At 40.3% G+C, this 17,121-nt stretch overlaps 1 protein-coding gene across 4 annotated transcripts in view; it reads right to left on the reverse strand.

The window, feature by feature from the left end:
* Window positions 1-3,063: 3,063 nt before the first annotated feature.
* The window catches only part of LOC132141585 (protein FAM222A-like), a 91,449-nt gene continuing 77,391 nt past the window's right edge, over window positions 3,064-17,121 (reverse strand). For all 4 annotated transcript variants that reach the window (XM_059551237.1, XM_059551236.1, XM_059551234.1 and 1 more), the window contains exon 3: window positions 3,064-6,295. In XM_059551237.1, coding sequence (XP_059407220.1) covers window positions 4,839-6,295 — 1,457 coding nt within the window. In that variant the 3' untranslated portion in view covers window positions 3,064-4,838. The remainder of the gene's footprint in view (window positions 6,296-17,121) is intronic.

A 17,121-nucleotide genomic window follows, 5' to 3' on the forward strand; every position in this document is an offset into this window, starting at 1 on the left:
TAAATAAATGTTATTACAAGTTAGATGATTTTATAGTAAAAAAATAAAAAAAGAACAAAAGAAGAATTTTGTTGGTTGCAATATTAAGTTTTACAGATTAAAATTATATTTACTGTAAAAAAAAGAGATATGTTAATACCCAACTAATGCAAATAATGTTAATAAATCAAAATACAAAAATATTTTTTGCTTTTATAATTTAATATATAATAATAGCCACATGATGTTCATCATAAGTAGTTTTCACATAAAATAAGGTAGATGTAATCTATATAAATATATGGAAAACCCTAATGTATATAATTAAGAAATTCCATCAAATGTGAGCTGTCACACAGACAATGTGAATTTACATTTTTCATTGTAAATCATAAGGTGTTTTGTTCTTTTACTTTCAAAACCTGTACATTTTTCTGTAAACTTGAAAAAGTCCTATTAGATATTTTAGCGTTTTTCACACTTTAGAGTACAAACTTATTAACCAATTAAAAGTTTTTAGGATTTTAGTTTTCTACAATTAAAATGACAATATCTTTTTACAGTATTTTAGAGTTTTCCTCAAGAAAAAAACTAAACAATTTCCTCTAGACAATCACAGCAACAATATTACAGTCATATATTATTATTGTCATTCTCACTACAGTTGATAAATGAAAAATGATGTGTAACATTGAATATACAGCTACTCACTCAATGCTGCAATTGACCAATCAGGATCAAGTATTCGAGAGCATGCTGTGATGAAATAGTGTTTTAAAAGAGTTTAAAAGGAATGTTGAATGGCTCCAAACGTTCTTGGCAATACATAATATCCGAGTCTTTCTGTACACAATTACATAAAGAGAGAAAGATAGTTGCATAGCACCATCAGCATCCAGCTAAAGAAAAGTCCATTCTATTTCTAAATAAAACTAAAGGCTGCACTCTGAATTGTAGAGGGCAAAAGACAAGAAAAAGAAAGATTGTAAGAGAGTCCTCTGCTGCAGCCAGCGGACTCCTCAAATCCATTAACACCGCAGAGATAGAACATAAAGGATGACAGCAGCAGAGAGGCAGAGAGGAAAGCCCCCAGGGATGTGATCAGACGCACATCTTTCAAGCTGACAAAAACTACACACGGAAAAAAGACAGCATGCACTCTAAGATGCTTATAGACTGTTACAACTCTGGTTTCTCTAAACCAACATGAGCTCACATACTTCAGAGCACATTTTATCTAGGGTATTACCCCCTTATCTAGCACAAACACGGCACTGATGGACGGAAAAGTTAAAAATCTGCTTGAAGACTAGCGTTGTGAAAGCGTGGCATGGCTGACTTCAGGTGTGTTTCCTGTATTCCCTGCAGGTCCCCTTGTTTGTCTTCAAAGCAAGCGGTGCGCTATTATGAGCTCATCTACAGCAGATCAATACGGCACACTCCAAGCATGCTCAGCCTGACTAACACAATCACTTCTTACATGGCTTCTCTGCTGAGACACAATGGATCTCTGTGGACATGCACTGTAGCGCTTTTGCTGTTTTCTGAGGAGAAACGTTGTAGCAAAGTATTTCAGCTGCTCCTGATGTTTTCACTTCAGTGTTTCAAACTGATAAAACATGGGAAGCTACATTTCTGACGATCAGTCAAAATTAGTTTTGAGCACTGTGTTTTGGAACGTACTCAGATGAACCACTGAGACAACGTGAATGATCGTTCATGCCATAAACACAAAGATGCAGGACATAAAACCTTAATGTGGTTAGACAAGAAAGAACTAGGAACAAATAGTTATTTCAGTTCGAGTTGAGACAGAGAATTTTGGGAATATGAATTGAACTAAATTATAAGATGACTTGTTCTTTTCGCTCAAAAACTTTGCATTTAATGGTATTTTACTAAATTTAAATCTGTTAACTAATTAAAATGCTTTTACCGTAGGATTTTTACTGTCTTTTAAATTTGCAATTTTATTCCAGCATTATCATGAATGCAAAAAATACAAAAATACAAAAACAAGTAAATTAATTAATTAATTAATATAAAAAAAAAAATTATTGGACAGAACGGATTGTACAAACTGCATTTACTTCAAAACCTGACTACTCAATACAGATTACTAATCCAGGGTAAAGTATAAGGCTACATTTACACGACATCGATGTAGTCAAAAATGGAAAAGCTTTTCACTTGCTTTTTATGAAAGTTTCACGTATACACAACAGCGATTTCAAAACGATTCACATTTACATACATCAACGAAAAAGGACAAAAACGCTGTATTACGTATGCCAGGCCAGTAGTTGGTGCTGTCATCTTGTTAGTAAACAGTACCTGTAGGGAAGTGACGATTATATATCAGTGATTCCTAACCACGTTCCTGGGGGACCCCTCTATCCTTAATCAAACACACCTGATTCTTTTGGAGAGACTCCAAGACCTGAAATGTGTGGTTCAGACAAAGGAGAGATGCAAAATGTGCAGTGTTGGGGGGCCTCCAGGAACATGTTTGGGAACCGCTGTTGTATATGATGCGTCTCCGCAGTTGGTTGAAATATTGGTGAAGTAAATCCACACTTGAGCTCTTGAGCAGCAACAACAGTACCACGTACTCCACCATTGTTCTGTATGTTTGTTCGCACTTGCCTTTAAAATCGACACATACTGCGCATATCTACATACCTAACACATACCACGCACGCGCATGACGTCAGCATTTTCAAAGATTCCCATATTGGGTGTTTACACAGAAGTGAAAATGGTGGCGTTTTCAAAAACCTGACCTTTGAAACCATTTTTTTTTTTTTATATATATGTGTTTTCAGTCCCCAAAACACCGTTTACTTGTAAAGGAACAGGCAAAACACAATAAAAAAGTTTCCAGTTTTTGGCTGAAAACTAAGTTAAGTTGTTGACTAGGATTAAGTAAAAAATTACTTCAGGTTAACCATTTCAAGTGTGAAAAGTTAGTATATCTCTGCAAGAACTCAGAAGAAATACATTTTCCATCAGCCAAACAGCTTCAGTATGTGCATGAAAAATTTCACTTTTGTAATGCAGACAAGGTCAAAGCAAAGATGAGGATTTCTCAATAAATTCTTGAAATCATTTTATTTGAACCTCAAAACAAGACGGGAATGAGTATGTGGTACATTGGGAATGTAGACACAGCTGTACTTTTACATTTCTTTTTTTTTTTTTTTTTTTTTGGTGTAAGCTCAGAAAACAAAATTGTTAATACAGTCATAATAATTGCACTTCATAAATCTAGACTGTAGCCAGCTTTTTGCCTTCGCCAGAAATCCCCCTGTCGATTCTCTTGAGTTGCTAAATTCAATTTACCGGTGAAATTTGACTGACAAAAGAAATGCTAATTTAATGCCAGGGACCGCTGTGCCCATCCAATTTTTCTTTATTTCCCCCTCTCTGTCCCACAAGGCATTAGTCTTCTCAGTAATCTAAGTGCAGTACATTCACAGGAAAGTCACAGTCGGAATAAATATTTCAGTGTTGAGACAAAGCTTACTAGGGTCTCAACCCGGCTCGAAACCGCTAGCACAGAGCTGAGAAAACTGCTCTGCCTCTCTCCCTTCACCTCTGTTTGAGAGAGGCAATGATTGTTTTATCGTTTCAAAAAGAGGAATGGTAAAGTGACACCTCTCTGGTCCTCATTTAATGGAGTCACATGCACTTTGAAGCTTTCGAAACCATTAGGGAAGAGTTGTTTGATCCCTAACCAATTGAGAACAAGATTTCCAACAACAGACGGCTCATTTTCAGAATACCAAATTAGATTCATTTCGGCATGTCAGAATGCGTTTCAATGACTGAAACAGACCTTATAAGCCTAATCTTGTTAATGAGGGCACTCTCATTTCAGAGCTAAAGGTTACTTTAACATCTGCTTATGTGGAGAATTGATTCCAGTGTAGGTAAATAAATGAGTGTTCTGTTGTTTAGCACTCTGTGGTGGTTACACCATGAGAACAGCAGAAACGTATACTGCAGCCAAAGGAGAATAAAATCAAAATTAAAGACCCTAAACGAAACATTAAAAAACCTAAGCATTTTACACTCTTACTCCCTTAGCAGCCAATGCATATTATATACTACAAATATATATTTATATAAAACAACAAAAATAGGTTCAAGTCTTCAAGTTCTTTAAATACATTATATTTGAACGTTTAATTTCCCTCAGACCTCCCAAGACTTTCACACATTTTTACACCCCAAGCAGTGCAATTTCTCTATAATATCAAACTACCGCTAAGGTTTTCCATTTTATCCATTAGCATCACCTAAAAGCACTGATCTAGTTGCCTTTTTGGTCTTTGAAATTTTGTAATGCGTGCATACCGTTACCTCTTACAGTGTTTTATGAGCACAGGTTCAACAGTATTTTTTACAGACAAGCGTGGTGCTTTAAGACCATCATCTTTATTGCGCTAATCCAAACAATTATTTGGGGAGGAGGCCATTTTTACTTCATTGAAACCATTGACTCTCACCAAAAATTAAAATATTAGTCTGATGATAAAATAATTCAAAAGAAAAAAAGAGAAACAATTGGAAAACAACAACAAAAAATCCCTCTTGGTAAAAAGAGAGAAAAGAATCACAGAATCCATATTTAGGAACATTCCAATTCCCAGCTAGCAATTCTCTCCCAGCTCTGAGCCGAGAGGCACCGATTGGCTTTCCAGCATTTAACCAACCGTGTTCTGATCCAGACTTCCCCCCAGTCTACTTTGAGCAGGATCTCCCAACTCCACTGCAAATCTAGGCAATGGCAACAACTGCAGTTTGTGATTAAAGATTTTCCAGTCGCTCTTTATATTGGTCAGACCCTTCTCTTCTTATCTGTAAACAGGGAGGCGGATGTGTGCATGCTGGTGGTCCAATAGTCTCGGCACAGACACAGTCTCGTATCCCTTCCCCAACATCTGCTCCTTGATGCAGGGAGGATGGATGTCACTGATCAGGTATTCCAGTGACTGCAGACTGCTGCTCAACACTGACGTATTACATAAACTCTTACTGGGCAAACTGCAGCACAGACCACCCGTGCTGTCTATGGGCAGGTGATGATGATGATGATGTTGATGGTGGTGGTGATTATGATGAGGGTGCTGGTGAGGGTGGGGGAATCCCAGCTCCCTGTGTCCTGTGACCGGTCCACCTGTGGTCGTAGCTCCTGGAAGCTCCTGTGGGTTGTAGCAGTCGCTGTCCGGCGTCACCAGAATGCTGTTCCATGGCGGTGCAAAGTACTGACCGACAGAAAAGTTCCCATGCATCCCCACACAGTTCAAAGGGGAAGAGCTGACCTTGTCCAGCCCACCCCCGCCGCTTGTACTGGCCGTCATCGGGTAACCTCTGGAGGAGGACACCTGCGCCCCCCCGAGCATGATGGACCCTCCTGGGGCACAGGTTTCGGGCGACTTGCTTATAGCGCCTCCGCCTCCGCTCCCTTCGCTATACATCCTTAAAACCGCATGCTGCTGCTGCTGTTTCTGCCACAGGAGGTAGTCCATACTTTCAGGATACACCCCGGCCTTCATCATCTCTCCGTTCTGCCCTGGCAGCACAGTCCCTGAATAGGCCATGTTTCCCTGCGGAGCCACACTAGTGACGTAAGTCCCCCCCGAGGAAATAGCAGTGCCCGGTTTGGATGGACTGGGGTTCGGAGGTCCTGTCGACACCCCATTCTGACACACCTGCTGCAGAGCCTGGGCCTGGCAGTGCTGGTTGATCTGGTAAATGATGCTCTGGATGGAGGGAAGATTCGACTGGGGAGGGAGGTTCAATCCTCGCCCCCCCACAACAGGGATCACAGGACCGGCCACAGTGACGTTTGGGGGGACCGCCAGAGCGGTGGCCTCTGGTGGTTTTGGAGGCCCTGTGTGGTACACAATCTGTCCGTGGCAATGACCTAAAGTGCTGCTGTTGGGAGGCGGATAAGGAGCTACTGCTATCTGCGCTGGAGACAACTTAGTCCTCCTGCCCTCTGAGTTTTTAAGGACGCCCTTTGTGGAGGGTGCGAAAGATGATGAGGAAGATGAGGATGACGATGAGACCTTGACAATCGCTAACAAACCCTGGTAGCCCCCTGTGTGGAGGTGTGGGTAGGGGCTGTAGCGCTGTCCGGTGGTATCGTATCCGTTCACAGTCCGGTTAAGGTGCTTGTGTTGTGGGACCCTGATGTTGGTGGGGAAGATCTTGATGGACAGAGGGCTGTTGGCCGTCTTCTGCGCATAGGCATCCAGCTCTGCTGTGCTGGGGTAGCGCGGGGAAGGCATTGGGACAGTCAGCTCACCTGCAAGACAATAAAATATGTAAGAAAACCATGAGTCAGAGTTACAGCCCACAACATATTTGTCATTTGGAGCTTGAAAGCTACCGGTCACCATCTAATTCATCAGCGGCCAGCACATTCTTCTAAATAGACACGATTCTACATACCATACTTGTGTGCACATCCCCATCCATTTTAATAGAGACAAGTGTGGTAAGCCTGAATGAGTCAGTTTAAATGAATAAGAAAATAATAATAACAATTTTAAAATGGCACAAACCCTAGTTGCATATTTCACAAATAATGTTAATATTGAAAGTTTTAAATTCACCCTGTCTATAGAAACTTTTTTTATTCCTCACCCAGTCCTCTCTCTCTCACTTTATATTCCAGTGGAGGTTTATCCCTGGATAAATAGCTCTGTTTTAACTCGAAATCAGGCACCTAAGGCATTATTAAACCAGCGCTTTGTGAAATTAATTTGGCCTCACTATTGTTCAAAATTGGGTTACCCTTGGAGACGGAAAGGAGAGCGAGCAGGAAGTGAGAAGGATAAAAGACCTGTTTAATTGCACTGACACATTTGAGATTTATAAGTAGCACCAGTAGGTCTTAGCCTTGGCCAGGCCAATTTCTCAATTATTCAATCAGACCATCTCCAAATGAGGAGACAGACCTACATTACCCCTCCCATGAACTCCTGAAAACTCCACTCACTGGGAATCCGTAACCGGGTTTTTTCAGCTTGTACAGAGAAAATGTGAGACAAAACATACTGCAAGAGCTTTGTCATAAAACATGACTGAGACATCCATTAAAAACTGCGCTGCAAAACTGACTCATTCCTATTAAAACGCAAAGACCCACATGTTGGGCAGGGCAGGAAATGATTAAAAAAAATAATAATAAATAAGCCCTTAATGTCTCAGACAGCAAGACTTTTAGCTTTAGCTTTCTTTTTAGCTTGATCAGGGTTTTGAGTCCGGCCTTTTCAGAGAAACCCGGGGCTCTTGGGATTCTGAGAAAAACGACTTGGGAAACAAGGAGAAAGAGCTGTGAGAGGCAGCACAGAGGATGAGCGGAGGTGAAGGGCTGTGGTGAGATTGGATTTAAACGACATTATTCAGGCAATTTCATGGCTACTTAGTTCAGTGCTACAAAAAGGCAGAGGGGGAGCAGGCAAAGCACTCAATTTACAAGTGATAAATCAACTGCCACAAATGACTAGCAACCCTCACAAAAATTATATTTTAAGGAGAGTGTGCATATTTTCTACTTGTTTTTATCATTCTGACTAAATTTAAAGTGTCACAAATGACAGTGTCAGCAAATGTCAGAGTGGTTTTCCAGAACTCCGGGATCCAGCTGGGAGGAAGTTGTCACATTTCTGATTGTCATTGCCAGCTGACACAGGTCAATCACTCAAGCAGCTAAATCTACATCCATTGCTCTAAGCCCTTAAAGTCTAATAGCTCATGGTAAAAAAAAACAGTGGTAAAAAAGAAAGAAGTGATGTGATTGCAGAGTCAAGAAAACAAACATTTGGCAACAACATACGCTGTCATATCTGCAGAAGCAGCTGAAAAATGATAACATTTTGTTTGCAAAATAGTTAAAAAATCATTAGAATCAATGATAATGTATAAAATATTATAAACGGTTTCATTAAGATGAGGCACTATGAAATACTGTTTTTTGTGATAAAAAAAGTGTTTATCTTGAACAATTAAGCTAAAGGAAAAAGGATCTACAGAAAGTCAAATAAACACGTTCTTTAGCTGCTGCACAACTTTTCCAGTGGACATGACATATCTGACCCATTCCTCGATCCAAAACTATTTTATTTCATGTATATTTATAGGATGTCTTGCTTGAGTGGCCTGCCTCAGAACACAGCATTTCAAATGAAATTGGAACTAGGGCTCCAGAAAAGACTAGTGGTGGGCGAAACTGCAAAATTTGGTATCGATTCGATACCAAATACATTTAGGGTCAGTATTGCCGATACCGATACCAATACGATACTTTTTACTTAAAAAAAAAAAAAAGAGTGCAGTAGGTCTATGTCATTATTTCTGAGGTGAATGAATGATCAATTATTTAGGCAATATTTTTTATTAATGTATTGAAGTCCACAAAATTATTAGTTATTAGGCACTGTAGAATGAATTCTTTACAGCCTTTAAAAAAAATAAAAATAAATAAAGAATAAAAAAAAATCTCTTTTTTTTTTCTGGTTTTAAAAGCAAATGAAATAAATTGCACACAATTATTACTGAAGAACAAACAAAAAACAAATATACTTTTGCAATTACATTCCCTGAGCCCCCGAGCAGACACGAGAAGACACGAGCAAAGTATAATGAACGTAGATGAGAGATATTTAAATAAAAATATCGATTCAATTACAATTGTATCGATCTGATACCAATACCAGTGTTGGCATCGATACTATCGATATTTAGATCGATCCGCCCACCCCTAGAGAAGACCAAAAAAATACAAAATTGCATCCAATTGTGCTTCTGCTGCTGCTGTTGTTGTTGTTGTTGATATACACCTCTGTTTGGGATCACTGTCATGTGGTGTGACCCTACTTCTGGGTTTTAGATCAAACAAGACCCTCTATAAATGTGTTCACAATATTTTTTGTTGCTATTATTTGACTGTCACTGTCTGAACTGATTGGCACTTATTTAATTTAATTTATGGATACAGATGTTTTTTTTTTGCATGCATGCATTATTTTCCAGCTGTTTATTTGAAAATAAAAGTCAGGTCATGTTTAAGGCAACATTTGTTCATAAATCTAAACAAACCCCAAACATTCACTGTCTCAGAATGGCTCTTTTATGTCTAATAAGTCTTTTTAAAGCATTCCTGAGGCTACAGAGGTCTGCAGAGTGTTTAAAGCGCGTATGTTAGCTGGCATCTTCTTGGGCAGCGGATGAAAGGATGCTTGTCTCCGCGCTGTCACAGTCTAATTGGAGGTGTTCTAAATGGGTCAGATGAAATGGGGGCTGTCGAGCATCTGTCCAGCCCATGCAGGGCCAGCGCAGGGGCCGACACTTTCAACCCTCTCGGTGACAGCAGTGCCACGACGCTTTGATGTTTCCCCGACAGCCAGCACAGAAGGGTGGGTGGGGCGGGTGTGTGTGTGCTCCAGTGTGTGTGTGTGATACAACTAAACTGAGATTTTCCTCACTTCATTGGATCCAGAGTGAAAAAATAAAATAAAATACTGGATTTCAAAGAGGCATCAGTGGTCCGTATGCAAATAGACTTGCCAATTTTCTGATCTCCCTTACGTAAGGAGGGGGGTCGGACTGGGTGTATCTTTGATCATCACATGGTTTAATTAAGGAGCCATGCTTTGCCATGTCACTCTCCCTTAGCCTTCTATCTCTGTACTCCCTTCACTCCATCTCGCTTCACCAAAACGTGCTAATTATCATTAAAGCCCAGCTAATACTGTTGCTGCCATGTGTTTTTGGGTGACAGGTCCATATTTTCTATTCCAAACTGCTCTGTTGAATCCTTTCGTACAAAGGATAAAGCCGCTGTTGCAGCCTTTCTCTCAGTGTCCTGCTCTTGTTTGTCAACAGGCAAAAGCCTCCAGCCCCCGACCTGCCATCAAAGGGTTTCACACTTCACAGGCCACGGGGATTAGAGGCCTTTCAGACCCATACAGAGCTGCTCCAACCCACAAAGGCCTCTGGCTATTGCAGCAGCTATGAGCACAATGGTGGGGAGAGAAAGAGAGGCGGACAAAGTTTTAGTAAGCAGCCATCACTGATTTTCTCTAATGTAACTAATTTTTATGTTTGATAATGTAAATGTAGGGCTGGGTACCGAACGTCGATGCCTTTATGGTATCGAACGAAAAACTTCGATACTATGAGTATTGAAAAATTATTTATCTTTCGGTGCCAAATTTCGGTTCCAAAAGCCAAGCGGCCGTGTTTTTTTTTTTTTTTGCCAAGCGGCTGTGTCTGTGTGAGCTTGTAGCATACGTGCATGTAAGGACCTAAATTCGTCGTGATTGGCTGTCCACCACCACGTGACGTGACTGATTTCTGAAGATACTCGCAGTCACACAACACAAGTGTAGTTGTTTTTTCTCAAAACGTTTCCGTTTTACAGTACCAAAGAGGTCTAAAGTGTGGCTACACTTTATAAAAGTGGATGCCGAGTCTGCAAAGTGCAACATATGCGATAAGAGTATTGCAACCAAAGCCGGCAATACCACCAATTTAATGAAGCATTTGTTTGGATGAGTGTTTTGCCCTCCCTCCCTGTTTAGAATGGTCTACTCCATTGCGTATCTTGAAACACGCTCCCTTTCACGTTGTCTAAAAAACAGAGCGAGAGAGACAGATTTATCGAGACTTAGGTCTCTGCAGAGCAAAAGTGGGCGTTTATCACCTTGTAGGTGTTTTCAAACTGCTGGGTGTTTCTAAATCATGCAATCAAAATGATCCCCCTTACCCAACCCCAGCCCTAAACCTAACATCACTATGATGTCAGCCAACCAGGTATCATGGTGTAAAAACACCCTGATCTGGTAACTCCCATTACTTTCCTGCAGAGACCTATACTTGGATTTATCCGGTACAGCAAATTTCTCCAAGCAGCAGGCCACTGTATACGTTCACTTAAAACATAACCGACTGTGTTTACGAGAATACTTGCAGAGACAATAATTTTGATATAATTGTGTGTGTATGTGTTCATTCAGAAGTTACGATACGCGGAAGATGAATTCATTCTCTGTAAGCGCATTGTCTGAAATGCTGCTCGCAGCGTGTGTATTGAATGAGTGAGCGCAAGCTCCGAACGCGCTCAAATTGTTTAAAACGCTTGAATCAGCAATATTTAGAAACAAGTGCAAACGATCAGCTACGATCTGCTGAACCCCTTCAAGCGCGTGAACAACGTGAATCAAGTTAGGAATTTTACATCACTATTCACAATAGCCCATCGGACTGGAAAACACAATAGCCCCGGGACGTGGGGCTAACGATTTTGCGAGCCCTGCACCTCAGATCTATCCAGTTTGTGAAACACTGGTTTTCACACTGGTTTCGTTAAACAAAATAAATTATCATTTTAAAAGATTGACTCAAAAGAATCATCGGTTCACTAATCGGATCACTAACTTTTATTACCGAGCCAAAGATTATCTATTATTGAACATCTCGAATGAATAAAGACTTCAAGTTCATCTGTAAAGCACATAAAGCTATCGTTTGAGTTTATAAACTTCTATTTCATGCATGATTCGTATGGATCTGCTAACTGAATGCAAAGTGTGAGTTCTAGAAGAATGTTTGTGTCTTGATGAGCATGTATCGCTCACTAGGAGTCGCTAACTGAACAGCTGCTGTTCTTTTTTTTCTTCTTTTTTTTCAACGGAGGATCAGTTGCCCTATTGCTTAAATTCCCCAAACTGTTTACTTAAATATTAAATTAATAAATGACATCAAAACAGGGGCGTTTGAGTTATGATGTGGTGGGCTGCTGTGGGCCAGGAAGTCCAGGGCAACTTTTTGGTCCCAGTCCGCCCCTGAATGGCGCACCCCTATCCAAAAAGCACAACCAGTTGTATTAATAATGTTATCGTGAGTGTGAAGTGTTACCAGAATTTGTTTTAATTAAGTTGAAAAATAAAAGTTTTGTGTTTAATGTATTTGTGTTGATTTTGAAATGGATTTTAAAACATGGTAAAAAAGTATCGTTAGGAACTGGTATCGAAACCGAGGTATCGAAATTGGCACCGGATCGAAAGATTTTGAACAATACCCAGCCCTATGTAAATGTCCTTTGCTTGTTTTCTGTAGCAGCTGTTTTAATAACGGAGTAATTGTAAGCATTATAATTAATAATTTACAATGTTTTTTATTAAATTGTTGTCATATTAAATACAAATTCAGTAATATCAAAAATATTTTAATGACATTATATCCATATGCAACATGACTAAAAAGATATGTGTAGTTCATAGATTACACTAACATTAGGCTGCTTTTAGCCATACTCTGGAGTAAATTCACTCTCAGACTATGAAACTAGTCAGAAACTATGAAATATATAAATGCTTTTCATAGTCCGAGAGGGAATTAATACACACACACACACACGGGTAGATGCTGAACTTTCAAACAAGATTTGTTTGACTTATCTCACACTTCCCCCTGCCCAGATATTACACTAACATTATCTGTCACCTAGGCCATCTCCCGTGTGAGAGCGAGTGTGAGATCTTTCATCAGCTCAGACCTGCGTGACTTATTGGTGCTCAATGTCTCTGATCACGCTTACGAGCACAGCACAGATGGCGTCCTGTGACAAACAGACACGTACACCTAAACACACGCACCCACATGATAAACTCAACAACAGATCTACACAAGAGACATGTTCGCAGCGTGAACACACCACATACGCAAACAAAACATACTCCAGTAAATAGGCAGACGTGAAACCACATACACTATCACACACACCGGCTCAGTGGAGTGAAGCATGTTGTGGTTGTTCCTGTTTGCAATATGTATGTGTGTGTTGTGTATGCTAATGTGGGGCAGGAGTTCTAACAGGTGTCTGCATGGGCGACAGCCTGCAATGCCTCCTGGGCAAAATGCTTCACACTTGCTACATCTCGACATGCGACAGCCTTGTACGGATTAATTATTTCCCTTGAGGAAGGCAGCAATCCATTCCTCGCTCGCTCACAGAACAGGAGCTACCGTGTGTGTGTGTGTGCGCGCTCAATCCCACAAACAGTGAGAGCAGGCAAACCGAATTACACCGGCCCTGTCCTGTCCATTTATTGCAGATTCGTCCTTTTTACTTTACAGAAATGATCCATCACATTCGCTGGCCGCTTTGATGCTGCACGTTTACCAGCAATCTAATATCAGTGCTGTCCACAGCGAGCGTATTCAGTCATGCATTGTGCCTTTTTCCTCTTCTGGCATAAGGACAAATGATCCCGTCCTGCCAGGCACAAAGCGCTCAGGGAGGACGGGAGGGGAAGATTGCGGGAAGCGGGATGGCAGGGGGATAATTAGCGGAATGACCTCTGTCCACTCACTCACTCACGGCTGGCACTGAATGCCCGTGTGTCAGAGCGGCAGTTTTCTAAATGCCATCTCTCATTACCACCAACGCACACCAACCAGAGAGGCTCTGCACAAAAACACTAAAACACTAAAAGACAACAGGACCTGATCTCCGCAATCTCCCTGTCATCCTGCAGTAGCCTCGAATGGCAAGTGGACACCTGCAGGCTGGAATGGATGGTATTGGGGCAAGCAGGGTCAGGAAAGGGCTGAGGGTTCAGTGGAAGCCATAAGGAGATTGTGCGTCCTTCACGCTGCTTGGACTGCCCTTGAACGAGCAGGCAGTGTGGAGGAGGCATAATCCTAAATACTCAATTAACACTACTCTAATTAGCAGCAAGAGCTCTGGGTGGGGTGGGGGTGGGGGGGCATCAGAGGGATATTAGTGAATGAGAGTGGGAAAAAAAATTGTAATTGGAGGTCCTGAAAATTTTGAATTGTCTGTGTAGGCCATTTATTCACTCTTTAAAGCAATGCATCGAGGTAGAGAATGAGAGAAAAAGAGAGCGATGGGCCAGATGTGTGCAAGCATCCTCTGGGAGGTGTCTGCAGGAAATGATGCAGAGATGAAAGAAAAATTGTGACACAAAATAACTGAATATTTTCATTGTCGCATTTACAATTAACCCTACCCAAAATATCAACTTCCCATGAAGTACAGATGACGTTGTACACTTCAACCCTATAAATACGTGAATTGTCTGTGACGGTTGAGAGGTGACAGGATAACAAAAAAAAAAAACCTTTGAAATGTCCAGCCGCATCGAGCACGCCTGCAGAAGCGGGAGAGAAGGGGTTTAACAGCCGCCGAGTTTCAACAGAACAACGAACACACACAAAACCACATCAGCCTTGGCTCAACAAATATGGGTTGTGGCAAGGCACAGATAAACAGGAACTGATTCTAAGATTAACACACACAAATACACTGTCAGAAGCAATGCAACATCCAGCAGGTTCACAGCGTCCCCCCCCCCCCCATCAAAGCCTGACCTGTTAAAGCATATGAGCGGTCAGCACAAACGCTTAGACAGGAACAGCCATCATCTTTATGTGCCTGTGTTTTTGAGACATCTGACCCTGGCAATTTTGGGCCAAGTCCAGTTTCTTTTCCACTGTAGGTGCCTGGACTTCTCAATGTGATTTTACATAAACTGCACAATTGAACAACAGATGGGCTGATTTCAAATACACATACTTATGAGTGTGAAAAATATGTACTACAACAGAGATATGACAGTATGTGTTTGAGTATGTAGCAAGAAAAAGGTATGTTAATACTAGAACAGACTGTAATTTCATAAAACTGCATTTTCATAATAAATCAGAACTCTGAATTTGTATACTACTCCTAAATGCAACAATATAATAATAGGTTCATTACATCATAATGCATTATAGAGGGTATTTTAAACAATATTATAAGGTCATGAAGCTATTTTTTGAAACATTTATTGTTGAATAGTGCGTTCTGTTTCACATGCCATTTCTTTTTCTTTTTTTAAAATCTAAATTAACACATAGCTTTTAAAGGATTTCTTTTTAATATAGTTTTAGCGTTTCATTTAATTAATTTACATAAAAATAGCATAGAATTTAATATCAGCCATTTATTGGTAATCTGCCATGATAGTTTTAATATCGGTGCATCTCTAAAAGTGGTCACATTTACCTTTGTATGGCAGAATTCTGCTGGAAAAATGCTGTCATCTCAATAAGAATCCACAGACTCCTCACCAGATTTCAAGTTTACTGAACTTTTTACCAGCAAATTAGCTGTATCTATCATTATAAATCTACTTGATTTGGAAGTAACCTCTAAGTAAGCAATGGATCTAATTTCCCTGGAAAATTTTGCAGAATCACAAAGGATTGTGGGCAACATTACGTGTGGATGCATCTAAACCCGTCAATCAAAGGCACCAATGGAAATTTCGGTGGACTGGAAGGCGCTAATCCAAATATTGCATACCATGTAGGACAGATAATATGCAAACAGGATTCAGATTTGACCTTGTTAAACACACAAAACAGTCAAAACACAACTCATGCATTCACTCCCCAACACAAGCAGGGTTTTATGTCACTCTAGCAGCAGAATGGTTTCATAAAAGTGGGACGGTGGAGAGAGACCGAGTGAGCGAGCGAGTGTGAGGGCCTTCTGGTGTCGTTGTATTCTAAACAATACCTGCCTGTTACTAATGGACGTGTCATCTGCTCTTCTCTCACAATGATTACTCAGCGATTACTAACCCAGGGCCCCAGTCACCGTAACAACCATTGCCGGCACAATGGAACCCTGAATGTGGCAGCTGTTTGAAGCTCTACAATTAACCCAGCATGCCTCTGTGCGCCTCTCCGGCTCTAATTGAGTGGAGAGCTAAAAGAACGCGGCTGTCCTCCCCCAGACCTCCTGCACCACAGGCTCAGGATGAGATCTCTGCCCCTCTCAAACACACACTAATAACAATAATAGAGCAGGACTGTGGACCTGTCTGTCCAAACCAAGAGTCCTATAAAGAGAGACATCTGAATATGCATAGACTGCTAAAAATAGGTATGCTAACGATTCACAGTAATTGCTAAAGAGATCGTTGTGAAAAACAAATAATGCCAAGGTGGAATGAAGAGAAATTTGGACAATACTTTTATTATGGGCAATAATAACTGACAGATATAATTTGTCTGTCAATCAATCAGTTTATTAAAAAATTAAATTCAATAAATAAAAACCTGCCGCCTACTCGAGCTGTCCTCTATGCAATGACAAAGAGGTACTAATACACCTACACTTATAAAAATAAATGATCCAAAAGGGGGTTTTCAGAGTGATGTCATAGAAGAACCATTTTTAGTTCCCTAAAGAACCCTTTAGTCAAACATTTCCTAAAATAATAATTTTTTCTCAGCATGTAGAACATAATCTAAAAACCTTTTTCCACTATAAAAGCCTTTTTGCAATGGAAAGGTTTTTATAGAGGAAAAAGGTTTTTAGATTATGTTCTACATGCTAAGAAAAATTATTATTTTAGGAAATGTTAAATGTTAAAGGGATAGTTTATCCAAAAATTTAAATCCTGTCATTGATTACCCACCTTCATGTCGTTCCAAACCCGTAAGACCTTCGTTCATCTTCAGAACACAAATTAAGATATTTTTGATGAAACCCGAGAGTTTTTAGACAGCAACATAACTGACACGTTCAAGGTCCAGAAAGGTAATAGGGACGTCGTTAAAATAGAAAAAATTAATTAAAAACAATTCAAAGCAAGAAAAGCAAGTGTTGAGAAGACTGAAATGGAAAAGCAGCCCAAAATGTAATCTAATATTTAGTTAAGGCCACACTTGGCTCCGAGCTTAATCGATTCATTTCCTGCTCTGCTCAGGGTAAACTGGCAAAACATATTCTTGTTACTTAGCTAATTCCCCACAGATACCAGCGAGTACCCAATCAAAGGTGAATCGCAGAGCTAATAAGTGCAGGGGCTCCGAGTCTAATTAAAATGCACATGATTAATATGCGTGATACTTGAGACCTTCTCAAAGGAAATAACATTTAAGGCAATATCCACCCGAAGAAAGCGCATGAAGTTTTCATTTACATTACTCTTCAGCGTGACACCATTTAAAAGCCAATTCCAACACATTAATTCAATGAAACGACAGACATAGGAGATGCTCTCTTCTTGGTCTCTGTTTGGTTTCACTCTCACACAAACACAC

Source organism: Carassius carassius, chromosome 5 (genome assembly GCF_963082965.1).
Source record: "Carassius carassius chromosome 5, fCarCar2.1, whole genome shotgun sequence".
NCBI lineage: Eukaryota > Metazoa > Chordata > Actinopteri > Cypriniformes > Cyprinidae > Carassius > Carassius carassius.